Consider the following 12,540-nt stretch of genomic DNA (forward strand, 5'->3'; position numbering starts at 1 on the left):
TAACCGCCCTGGGCTCACCATTTTCCTTTATTCATTTATCATGGTAAGCGCTTTGGCCAAAATACACAAAGCAGAGAAATTGTTGACATGTGGGGCCCTAGCAAAGAAAATCCTTCATCCTCCTCCCCCTCCCCACTGCACACAAACTAACTTTTTGGGAGTTGTTTATTTAAGGACTGCAGAGCACCGAGTGCTCTTTGAACCCAAATGCTTTGGGACCGGGGCTGGCCACCACCTTCCCTCCTCTTGCCATCGCCTGAGGCTGCGGGGAGGCCGTTTGCTGCTGTCGGGAAGTACCTGCTGGTAGTGAGGTGAGCTGCACAATGTGCTCAGTACCCTTCTGCTTCTACCTCCTCTACCCCCTAAAATGTGGTACTGGTGGCTTGCACCGGTGTGCCGTAATGGGTCAGGGAGGGCAGATGCTGGTTTTGGAAAGTTGCTGTGTTGGCTCCTGGTCTTCTCAGTCCTGGCTAAAACAGCCGTGCCGACAGCACTGGTTTCAGCTCTCTATCTGCGAAGCCTAGGGAACAGCAAAGCCCATCTCCCCAGCCCACCCTGCGCCAGTCACCAGTCGCTGTTGAGCTCCCTCGTGCCGTCCCAGTGGCCAAGCTGCCGGTAACTCTGCTGGCCGTGGCAATGGGCAGAGACACATGAACCCAAGGGGACACACCAACCAGGAACTGGCTGTCCCGAGGCTGCTCCTCCACATCTCATTTTGATTTTATTTTAAGCAAAAATAAATTCACAGCCGAAGTTCACAGCACGACAGCACGGGTTTCTCTTGTGCGTGGTCCTTGCTTCTGCCAGGCCGCGAGGTGCTGGGATGCAAACGGGCTGGGGCGCAAGGCGAGCGGGGCAGCCTTTCCTCCTGTGCCTCAGCGTCTGGGTGGGAGCCCTTTCAGCAGCCCCCAGTCCTCCGTCCTGCTATTTTATTTTTAATCTTATTTCGCCCAATTCTGTTGCCACCTGGATGAAGAAGAGCGAGGAGAGCTCCCCCTCCCACCAGTACAATCCAAGGTGGGGAATTGGAGCAGCCAAAGCACAGAGCTGAGCTGCCCATCGCCCGAGGCTGCTGACTCTGGGCAGGGATGGCCGCTGGGGTGCACGGCAGTCCGTTCTTGCTCGAGGGGGGAGTGTGTCCATAGGGATGGTGCTTATCCAAGCAGCTCCTTGGTCTTTGCTGCCAGCAGCTTGTCCATTTCTGCTGCAGCACTGTCTGCCATTTGCTGGATCTGCGGCAACATAGCAAAAGTCTGAATCGCGTGTTAGGTGATGCCAGAGTTTAAAAGGAAAGGAATGACCGGATCACCTCCTGAAACAAAGTCTAAAGTCCTAATAAAACCCAGAATAGTGCTGGGGCAATAACTAGCTCTTCCTGGGAGCTCCCACCAGCCCTCAGTGATTCTGTGCCAGTGTTACATCTGCAGAGTGAGAACAGGGACTGGTCAAAGGCTCTGAAAAGAGATGCGCAACACAAACTCTTGGCTGAGGTTTATAAATGACTTGGTCAGGCCCTTATTTAACAGAGCGACTTCAGAGGAAGGCAGAGTTAGAGACCTGCCGGTGTCGGCACCAGAGAAGAGAGGGCATCTCATTGCCTCCTGCAACCTTTGCAATATTAGAACAAACTAGGTAACAGCAGGAGCACAGTACATGCTAGCATACTGTAATTCTTAGTGCATGCTAAGAATTCACACATCAAGTAACAGATTTGTTTAATTCTTGTAAAAAGAAATAAATGGCTATTGTTAAAGCCCTGCCTAGGGATCAGGAATCCTGGTAACACAGGATGGACATAGCAAGCGTGTAAACAGGACCAAAATGTGCATGCGCTTATTTGAGCGAGTGCAGATAAGGGCTGGAGCACATCGGGGGGGTTATGCGCTAGTTTTACAAGACTCATTAAGATGTACTCGCTCCCAAGGTCCAAGGTATATGACGATGACCTTTCCTCATGCTGAAAAATTTGGGTACAAGCAAAAATTAGACTTGAGACGCTACCTCTACAAATGCAGAAAACCATCTGTCTGCTCTGGGAGAACTGCTTCCCAACAGGATTCAGTTACAATAGCATGGCCATTTTTTCTCCCTGCACGAATGCTCTGTATATCAATGTTTATTTTTGTGAGCACACAGAGAACTGTCCCAAAGCATTTGCAATGTATCTAACTTTAGCTGTTAATAAACAAACAGCTAAAAAGTAATGGCCTGCCTTCAGAGGCATCAATTCAGCAAAACACTTAGGCTTGTGCCTGAGTTTATGCCCAAGTAATTGACTTTAGTGACATCTGCTCTTAGGGAATTAGGCATGTGCTTAAGTATTTTCCTGAATTGGAGCCAAAAACTCCTAACAGAGATAATCTTGCTAGCCTTTTCATTAATAACAAACTGGAGCAATCCTCATTAACACCAGCTGTTTTGCAGTGGCCAGGCACTGTAAATGGTGGTAAAGCTATGGACGTGGGTCATTTTGCTCCCCAAGTTCATCTGGGTTGTGCAACAATCCCTTGTAGTACGAAAGCTTTCAGGAAACATTTTTTTTTCTCCTGTGTCAGCTTGCAATAGCTCATATCATAAATTTTGCTTTGAGATTGAAGCCCCAATCTCACAAAGAAAAAGCAAATACAACGGCCATTGCCGACTCCAAAAATCCAGCCCAGGACCACACATTCCCCAGTCAGGTTCTCAGTGCTGGAGATTTGTCAGCAAGGGCTGGGACAAATGCACCACTGAGCTGTGAAATATCATGATATGGCAGAAGGAAAAAAAAATTACCTGCTTTTCTAGCAGCCAGATGGTATCTTCAGACACTTTATTCTTGAACTTCTTTACCTGGTTGATGCTTTTGCTTCGCACCTTTCTCAGGGCCTCTTTGGACTTGTTGGTGGACTGCTTGGCAAGCTTGGCCAGGCTCTCCCTGTGCTCTCTTGTTACCCTAGCAGCGAGGGGAAAGAAAAAACACCAAAAGGAAAAAGTGTCATGTGTAGCACAGCCAGATTTATTTTCTGCGATGGACTTCAGGTAAATGCAGCGATCCTCTCCGCTGCGGCACCTCCCCGACTGGCCTAGACAGAGCTGCCGTGCAGCACCGAGCCGGGCTGCGCAGGGACACCCAAAAGCTGCCTGCGTTAAGATAGAGCTCGCTCTGGGTGGAGGCCCTATGTCGCAAGGGCAGAGGGACTTAACAGCTTGGGGCGTGTTTTTATCCTGCTTTGATCCGCCTAAGCAAATCAGCCACCTCTGCGCAACATCGCCAGGGCAGTACACCCCAGTGAAGCAAGTCTTGAGCCTAGAACAGAAAGTTCCCAGCACAGCCCTAAGCTGAGGGACTTAACCTTACTTGTTTTATAGTTGTCACTGCAGTGCCTGAAAGCTATGCTGAAATGTTCAGACTTTCCTCTTTTCTGCTGCCAAAGCATCTGCAGGAAAGAGGGAAAATCCAGCTCCAGACCTGAGAGATGGAACTGAAAAGTGTAATCCTGCAAAGCTGGGAGGAAACCTCCTTCCCTTCCTGAAACTCGGTATTGTCTCCCTGCAGCTGAAGAGCCTGAATTATATATCTGGAAGCTACAGAGCTTATGTTTTGCTCAACCTTATTCCAGCTCTTCATGACCAGGCTTTTCCACCAAGATGATGTGAATGCTCAGTTTGACAAGAGGATGATGCTAGACATGGCTAGCCACAGGTAACTCGGCTCAGGAGAACTTCAGCTCCACCTTCCCCCCAACACGGGACCAGTTACTGCTGTGGTGCCACAAGAAAATCCTCAACTTTCCATCCCAAACTAAAAACTGCAAGTGGTGAGAGAGTCTGGCCATCTGAACAAGGCACAGGAACGGCTGACGTGTCACTTCAGCTCTGGTAATGCTCCAGCACCTACAGCTGATCACTGTCAACATCAACTGCTAGTACTTAACAATAATATTTTAATTATTTTCATGGCTATTGAAGTTTCCAGACTGCCTTGAGAATGAAAAATCCCGGTGCACTCACTGAGACTCGCTGGCAGGAGAGTGCCCGTCTGCTCGCAGAAGATATTGCAAAATAAACACTTCACAGGAGTATTTAGAAATGGGCTGCAACAGCCTGGGTCACCGAAACACTGAGGCCAGGACTCCTCCTGCAGAGCTCAGGAAATGGGGTGAGGGCTCCCAGGGCAGCACCAGCTCTGCCCCCGCACGGGTGTGCGTTACGGGGAGGCTGTCGAGGCACGCTCGGACCCTCAGCCCAGCAAGTCGCACGCACGCCGGTACCTTCCCTCAGCAGCCAGGTCGCTCGCAGCCGATGTCTGCAGAGGCGCTGGCCCCTCGCCAGTTATCTTTATTTCATGGTGCAAGAGGGAATAGGCTTCCCAGAACCGCCTGGTAATTACAGGAATTTGGGATCGCTAGAAAAGCTGACAGACCTAGAGAGCAGCGACCCAGCTCCCGGCACCCACGGTGCCCTCTCGCAGGCACGCTGCCCTCGCCTGGGGCCACCCCGCAGGCAGTGGCTCGGCTCCCCCAGCCTGTCCTCCCTGCTGAGGGACAGCTGGAGGGAGATGGCCAGTGAATTTCACATGTGGCGAGAGGCTTCTGGTCAGCACAGGCTTGAGCCTGGACCGAACACTTAATTAGAAGTGAGCAGGGTTACTTGTGGTTTCCTCTGCATCCCAACATCGATGCCTTTAGGGCTTCTCGTGTTCGATTTCCCCAGCCAGAGGTCCCGCGGCACATGCAAAACCAGCAAAGCCAGCTCACAAGCAGAGGTCCGGGTGAGGTCAGATTCTCAGGCAGCTTTTTGGGGGGGCGGGGAGTCAATCCTGGCTGCTAAACTTGGAGGAAGGAGCTGGAAATCTCTCCCATCTCCTGCTGGGTGGCGAGGCGAGCTGGTCCGCAGCAGGGCTGCCTCAGCTGTGGGAGAGCGAGCTTGCCATCAGCTATTCGCCTCCTTGCTCCCACTCAGCTTTTGCGAATTGTGCTGAGGGTATCACTCGCCTGCTTGGGGCTGCCGAGCCTTTAAGGAAATGTTTTTGTTTATGCAGCGCTGCCAGATTTCCTATGCTTCTTGGCACGGGGTCACAGCTTTCATGCCTCCTTGTCTGTCTTTATTAACACCAATTTCTTTTTATCACTGCACAGCGCTGTGGAGTTTCTCAGCGGGTTTTATGTTCCAGCCAGACTGTGTGTAAATTCTCAGCAATGCTACCAACAATGCCAGAAACAGACACTTTTTCAAGCAGATGCTGTTTCTGGTTAAGGAATCCATCAACATGAGCCAGGCCCACGGTTTCTAAGGACAGTTGTTTAATCCTGCCCCCAGATCTGAGACTTTTAAGCTGTTCTTAGATATGTTTTCTTTTCTGTCTAGTAACCATTGCCCCTACGCCCTCTTTACAGACAAAAAAAGCGTGAAGTGAACCTGGGGAAGGGGTGCCAGAAGTGGGGAACGAGGCCAAGGTCCCCGCCTGTCGCCCCTTCCCCTCTCCCCTGGGGGAAAGCCACCCTGCCCTGCAGCTCAAATCCTGCTGGGATTGAACAAATCATTCTCCTGGGGACGGTCCTGCCCTGCCAGGATCAGGACAGAGCCTGGTGACTGACGTTCAGAAACACACGCTGCCCCACGGGTAACGTCCTCTTTTTCTGCTTCCACCAGCAACCACTGGTTTAAGCACTGCAACCCTTGGATGCTCCTCTCCCCGCGCACGGCAGGAGCAGACCCACAGCGAGCACGACGCAGGCCATGTCTCATCTCCAATGCAAGACGTTTATGTGGGTAAGAGTAATTTCTGTATCTCAAATGCTAGGAAATTCCTGTGAACGAGAGGGATCAGTTAAAGGAAAGTAGGCTTAACTAGATACTCTGCATGCATAATTGCAGATAAACATAGGGTGCAATGTATACTGCTCAACAAAAAGCATGCAAGAGACTTCTGATGATGAGCGATCCAGAGCAACGCAGCTCAAACAGCTCTGGTTTTTTTCAAATTAATTTTTTTGAGTCCTTTCTCCCCATAGTAGGTATCTTTGCATATTTCTTAAAGGGCAAAGGAAAAAAAGCTCACAATGAGTCATTAAACTTTCAAATGAGTCATCTGGCTTTCAGTAAAGCATGTGTAAAAATATTACTAATTTACAAACAATATCCAGTGTAACACAATGGGTCCAAAAAAGATGAATCTAAAAATGAGGCAATACCATAAAAGACACAAGGTCAGGTCAAATTCGGCCAAGAGATCAACCAATACAAATATTCCCATGGCTGGTTTTCTTTCTTTCTTTTTTTTTTTCTTTTTAAACCCTCAGAGAATGCTTTTTATACAAATAAATATTGCCTATGCAGTGCTAGCAACACAAACAGGCGAATGCCTTAGGGAGCAGAGGGGATCCTAGCAGGAAGCAGAAGTAAACACGAAAGAAACGAGTGTATTTTTTCTGTTAAAACTGCAATGCAAAAACTAAACTAATAGAATAAATACTGAAAAGTAAACTCCATTTTAAAATGCTCAGTTGAAACACTCCCAAGCACTGGAGCATAGCTGGAGCTGCATAAGGCAAAATATGACACGTATGTCCAGCTGATAGGTCATAATAAAAAGTTTTTAGTAACAGGCAAGGACAATTCAGGTTTGATTTTACTTTTACTGTGCCTCCCCTCGTGAAAGAACCAATTTCTGCAGAAACAATATTGTCTTTTCATGTCTGATTTGTTTGCTCATTTTGCACACCTACCAGAATTTTGGCAATTTCGCTGCATCTGTCTGTCACACATTCTTTCATAAACATCTTTAGAGTTGGGAAAATGAAAAACTTAAATTCAAAAAAGTAGTTCAGGGATATAATATTAAAGAGAGGCCTCCAGCAGAATTTGATTATTTCTGCCCCCCTTTGCAACAGTAGGTTTTAAAAGGTTGAAACTGTCTGCTTGTCCTTTTGATAAGCGGATGAAACTCTGAAAGACCCAGTCGTGTTACTAAAGAGGGGGTGAGAACATGGGACTGGAGGTGCCCGCGAGGGCAGACCTGCAGGGCACGTCGTCTCCCAGGCCGAAAACTTCTTTACCTCGGGCCTCCCTGGGCTGCCAACCAGCCAGGGAGAAAGCGGCCAGGAGCAGCAACCTTTACACACCAGAGGAACAAGGGAGCACGCTCGGCAGATCTTCCCTGGGGAGAGAAGACTCATTTTCGCTCTGCAGCACCGCGGAAGATAGTGACAGACCGTACACATTTGTTTAAAAAACAATATTGTTTTAAAGATTGGGATTTGCAGTTTTGGAGTTTCCTCCCCTGCAATTCATATTCAAGGATGACCCAAGTGCCCATTAACAATCAAACCACTGTGCAGCAACCCGGGAGCCTCAGCAATTATGAAGATAATGGTGCCCTCCTCCTCCTCTGCCTCCTCTCCTGAGGAATGGGGGAAGGGCAGGGAGCACGGGGAAAAGAAAATCAGCAAATAGAATGATAATGTCATTCCCTCTCACTGACAGCAACGGAAAGCTGCAATTAGACTTCTCTGATCAAAATGCTAGATAAAATTCCATAGAATTTTTAAAGTAGATCTAAAGCACAAGAAATACTTGGTTCATCTTTACTGAGAAGTCACCTGCTTGTAAAATGCAGCGCACGTGCAAGGTGTTTGTGCGCGCAGGCAGTGTACGGAGCAGTCTTTACCCTTTGTGGGAGCTGTTCACAGCAGCCCAGCGCCGTGTAACGCCAGGGCGTGAGATCGTGGACATCTGCATCTGCCCAGGGTATTCAGACGGCTCCATCGCTGCAGGGTCTGAGCACCCACAGAACTCGTGAATTTTCCTTGCACCACCCAAGCCCAGGCAGAGCAGTGCTACTGCCCCTGTTACAGGCTGTGTCTACGCTAGCAAGATGTGCAGCACGGTATGAGCAGAGCTGCTGGGAGGTCTCGTTCCACACAAGGTCCAGCCTGGTCCCAGGGACCGAACACACGTGCGCAGTGGGGGAGCACTCGGTGCGCTCCCAGAGGGTACCTCTCTATTTATTTAGTTCATCTGAAAGGAATCCCGTTCACAGGCAGAGACCCCAGCACGCTGCAGCCCAAAGCACACTAAGCAGGGATCATCAAGATCGCTTCAAAAGCGCTCTCCTGATCCAAACTGAAGCACTGACACAGTGGCACCTCCTGCCTTGTCCAAGGGCTGGGAGGGGTGAGGGATGCGATGCTCAGTCCTCGGCCAGGAGCAGCCTACTTTTCTATCAGCCCTATACCAAAGTTTCCACACAGCCGTCAGTTAGACAACATGTATTACAGGAGAAGAGGGAGAGGATTTTTTTTAGTCAAAGCTATCCATTTCCTCCCTCTTTCTTTCATCAGTTCCTTTTAGTGTTCTCTACAGCAAGGTGCTATTCACCCCTAATACTACTGGTTCACTGTTGTGTTACTGCTGCTCTGTGCTGGTGTAACTCAAGGAATTTACAGCAGGGCAGCAAAGAATCAGCCCCTGAATTAAGGCAATACAGCTTCAAAGCCTTTGGCTGTCGCTTGCGAAGTGCTGCAGCCAGCTAGGACCAACTTTCCGCTGCAGGGGGAAGATAAAGAACAATAAGACCAACCACCAGACGCCAAAATGTGGTGACTTAGAGCTCAGACACTTGGAAGAGCTTCCACCAGATGCTTTTAGGGGCTCATATTTTTTTCTGAACCTGAAATACAGCTATTTGGAAAGCAGCTGCATCATGACATTACAGCAATCGTGCATGCGTACCCTCTGAAGGGCGCTCACTGCAACCTATTGCATTATCTTGCATGACGATGAACTCAGGCAGCCATCAATACTCACTTAGGAATTGGCACCCGAATTATTGTCCCATCCACTTCTGGGTTCAGGTTCATGCCACTCTCCCTTATAGCCTTCGTAGCTGCAGCTGTGCTCTGTAAAACAGATCAAAAGGTAAAGGGAATTAGGAAATAATCATTCCCATATGCCAGAACTCTGTCAATAGTTGGCAATCCATCTCCACAGAACATGGAAACATTTACTTCTGTTACCAGTAAGATCAGGAAGTTACATTGGTGCGGAGAGCTTTGATCAAACCGAATGGGAAACTACCACCGCGCTCGGTATCGGGGTAGGGGGGCACGAAGGGGGGGAGAGGGGAAGGGAAGCAACAACAAAAGAAAACTGTTTTGCTTCTTTGAAACTATTTGAATGGTTTGAGGCAACGCAGAGTGAAACCGCAATAAATTCCCAAGGCATAGTCTGACTGTGGTGAAGGAGATGAAAGATTCTGAGCATTTAAAAATTCCAGTTGAATGTTTCCCACTAGAAATCACACAGTGCCAATTTAGAAACGTTAACTAACTTAACCACTTCAGCACTACAACCTAACCACATTACATCAGGGCAGTAGCAGTTGGCTGAGAAATAGCGCCCGTGCCCAGCTCTATGTTTATTTTACAGCTTATTACTTAGGATTAACTTCTCAAAACTCCACCACCGCTGGCTGACACTCTGCTCTGCTTAAAAGGTGGGGCGTGCAGGTTTGCCTGGTAACTGCAAAGCAATTAAAAGGCTTCCCTCCCCATCCCAGGGTGCTGGTGCACCTTTACGGAGTGTCAGGCTTTACCGCTAAATCAGAGCTTTGCTGGGAGCTCCTGCAGTGCTCTGCCAGGTTGCTTCGTTCTTGACATTGACAATAACAAGACGGAGCAAGTCTGTATTCTTGTGGCACTCGCGTGGCGTTTCCTACAAGGCGCGTTGCTATTTCTGATACTCTTTCCCATCATTAACTTTAGCTCCAGGCTGCTGCAGTAGACTGTGTTTATGAAGTTCAGCTTTTGTCAACTGAGGCACAAACTAAAGCTCTGCATATTTGTTTAGGTCTCTGACGTGTGACATCACTGAACGAAATGAATGCTCTGCTAGTGTTTTGTAAGACGTAACTGCTGTCCTCTAGAACACAACAAGGGCAGAGAAAATGTAACCAAGATGATCTCAGCACATTAGGAATGTAAATGTGTTATTCTATGGACAGCGCTTGCTCTGTAGGAAGGAAGTGCTCAGTAAAAGCTGTGTTGTTTAACATACATATTGGAGGAGATAGAGGAAAGGGAAAATATTGCAATATTGCCCCCATCATCTTGCAGCCCATGAAATAAATAGCCATGCTTCAAAAACATAGTATTGTTTGGTTTTGTAACTCTTGGGCAAACAGAATTTGGCGCTGCAAGTCCTTTTCTATGATTATTTTATTTCCCAGACTCTTCAGGCTTTTATATTTGCTTTTCAATGCCATGAAGTACTGACTATATGCTGTAAATAATGACATCAAGTAAACGTGTCTGTAATGGTTTTAAAGAGTTCAGTCTATCCATGGAACGGTTATGGTATAAAACTGCATTGAGAGAAATAGTTCTAGCTCTAGTTCAAATGAAAAATGGTCCTTTGGCTTAGAAAGCAAATGTAGGCAATGGTATATAGTGATATTTAATTTCTCACATGCCCATTTCTCAGCCTGAGCTCCCGCCCAGTTGGACACAGGCTAAGTCATGGAGTGACTTCCCAGCCCTCTCAGCTCCGGCACTCTGAGGGACCTCGGTGCACTCACTGATGAGGGGCCTTCATTCTTCAAAGCCATTATACGTGCTGGATACACTTTAAGAAACACTTAGGCATCAAGTGCCTTACACTAACCTCCTCTGAGACTTTGCTGACTTAATTAATTGGGGAAAGCCTTTGCAAAATAAATAGAGATAAGCTTTGGCAAACCTCCAGACCTGGAGCAGGATGAATAGCTAACCTTGTGCTCGTTACCGCTCCTATCTGCACGGCTGCCCAGCTCTATCTGTGTGAGCCCGCTGCAGGGGACCAACAGTGCTTGGTCCTGAGGTGGGATTCAGATTTGCTGCTTCATTTAGGGGCAAGTCTAACTAAGGCTCCTGCAGAAAATTAAGGGAACTCAGCTCTCACAGAGGACAGGTCAAAGCACCTAATTCGGGTTCTGACCTGCAGGCGCTGCCAAGGGAGGAGCTCGCTAACCTCAGCAGTGCCCGAGTCAGGCCCTGCGACAGCCCTTAGCATAGGTCCAGCCTAGTCCTACCAGGGAGGCTTTGCAGAAGCTCGTAGGCTATGTCAGCAGCTTCTTCCATGAGCTCTCAGGGGGCGTCACCAGCCCTGGTGATAAGTAAGCAAGTTTTAGAGGAGTTTGATGGTGTCCCCAGCACAAATACAGACTATTCCAACTACACATCTGGTTCTGTGCATGGCCACATCTTCATGAGGAACTGAAATGACATAAATACAACGGGGCAGATGCAGCATCGCTTCCATGCATGTAATTCAGGTGAACCAAAGGAGAGTGTGTGTGCGCTCAAGACTACTGGGTGCCGTAAAAGCATGGGAAGTAGGGAGACCTGGCAGGTTAATGCAGGCAGCTGGTCTGTGACACACTCAGCGCCACTTTTCAACCAAGCTCTTGCCGATCCAACTGATGGGAAACCAGTCCCCAAAGCAAACCCCTCATACTGTGGCATTTATTGGATACGACCCTGAGAGCAATCGCAGCCTGACGGGCAGCGTGTAACACTATGTGCGCCAGGCAGGGCTGGAGAGTCGCTCGCCCCGTGCAGTCGGCAGCAAAATACCGCTGCTGTTTTGTGTCAGCCGCGAAGCGACGCGCAGCCCAGCCAGAGCTCTCATCCCTGCTAGGTTTGACTGATTTTGCCTAAATGTTCCTTTGCTCAGCATCAACCTGTTTGTTCCTGTGGTAATTATCTCCCCTCGCAATGCCTTTGGTAATGTGTCCTTACCTCTGGAAAATTGGTCATGTTCACTGTAATGAGCTGCGGTGACTTCTGTAAGATCTGCCCCAGCTGGTTCAGCGGAAACTTCCCATCTTTTGTTATCACGATTATGTGATCAAGGACCCCTCAAAAGAACCAAACACAGGGGAGTTTCAATGCGATACAGCAATTCACAGCGGTGCTGAAGAAAAACGCGTACGCAGTGTCCCATTTCCCTTCTGGTATGCAAAATGTAGATGTTACAAAAGAAAAAAACCACGTCTATCCAGACTTCAGGTGCTGTTTGTGTTCATGCATCCCCTGTGGTATTTGAAAGCTAAATATTTCAATGCTACTCTAAAGCACAAAAACGTGAAAACAAAATTCTTGTTTGTTTTTGTTACTAGAATAGAAAAACTAAGCAAGATTGCTAAGAATTAAAAGGAAATAATTATTTTTTAATTCTTAGAACTTAAAGAAAATCAAAATGCTGTTATAAAAATCAAGACAACTATTGTCTTTAACTTAGCAGTGCTCTCTTAAACCCCTCATTTTTTTTCCAAGTCCCAAGAGAAGGTGTTGTACACTGCCTAATTTAAAGTATTCAGTTTCTCCCTGAGCTACTTTTAATCTGCTCTCTAGTTTCTGCTGCAAAATGTTAACAGGCCAAAAGGCACATGGGACAAGAGGTACTTTATCAGTGCAATTAAAAAAAATACCTATGGTTAAAATAAATAGTTAAGAGACTGAGCTACGCTTTCCAACTCCATTAAAGACTGAAGTGCCCTTGCCAGAGCTGGGGTGGTGA

General features: G+C 47.8%; 1 protein-coding gene across 8 annotated transcripts in view; it reads right to left on the bottom strand.

Moving 5' to 3' along the window:
* Positions 1-12,540, bottom strand: part of MRRF (mitochondrial ribosome recycling factor) — a 15,318-nt gene continuing 2,778 nt past the window's right edge. For all 8 annotated transcript variants that reach the window (XM_072882834.1, XM_072882835.1, XM_072882833.1 and 5 more), the window contains 4 exons: positions 11,760-11,878; positions 8,791-8,882; positions 2,776-2,935; positions 1-1,232 (listed from right to left, as the gene is read on the bottom strand). In XM_072882834.1, the coding sequence (XP_072738935.1) occupies positions 1,155-1,232; positions 2,776-2,935; positions 8,791-8,882; positions 11,760-11,878 (449 nt within the window). In that variant the 3' untranslated portion in view covers positions 1-1,154. The remainder of the gene's footprint in view (positions 1,233-2,775; positions 2,936-8,790; positions 8,883-11,759; positions 11,879-12,540) is intronic.

Source organism: Ciconia boyciana, chromosome 18, assembly GCF_034638445.1.
Source record: "Ciconia boyciana chromosome 18, ASM3463844v1, whole genome shotgun sequence".
Lineage (NCBI taxonomy): Eukaryota > Metazoa > Chordata > Aves > Ciconiiformes > Ciconiidae > Ciconia > Ciconia boyciana.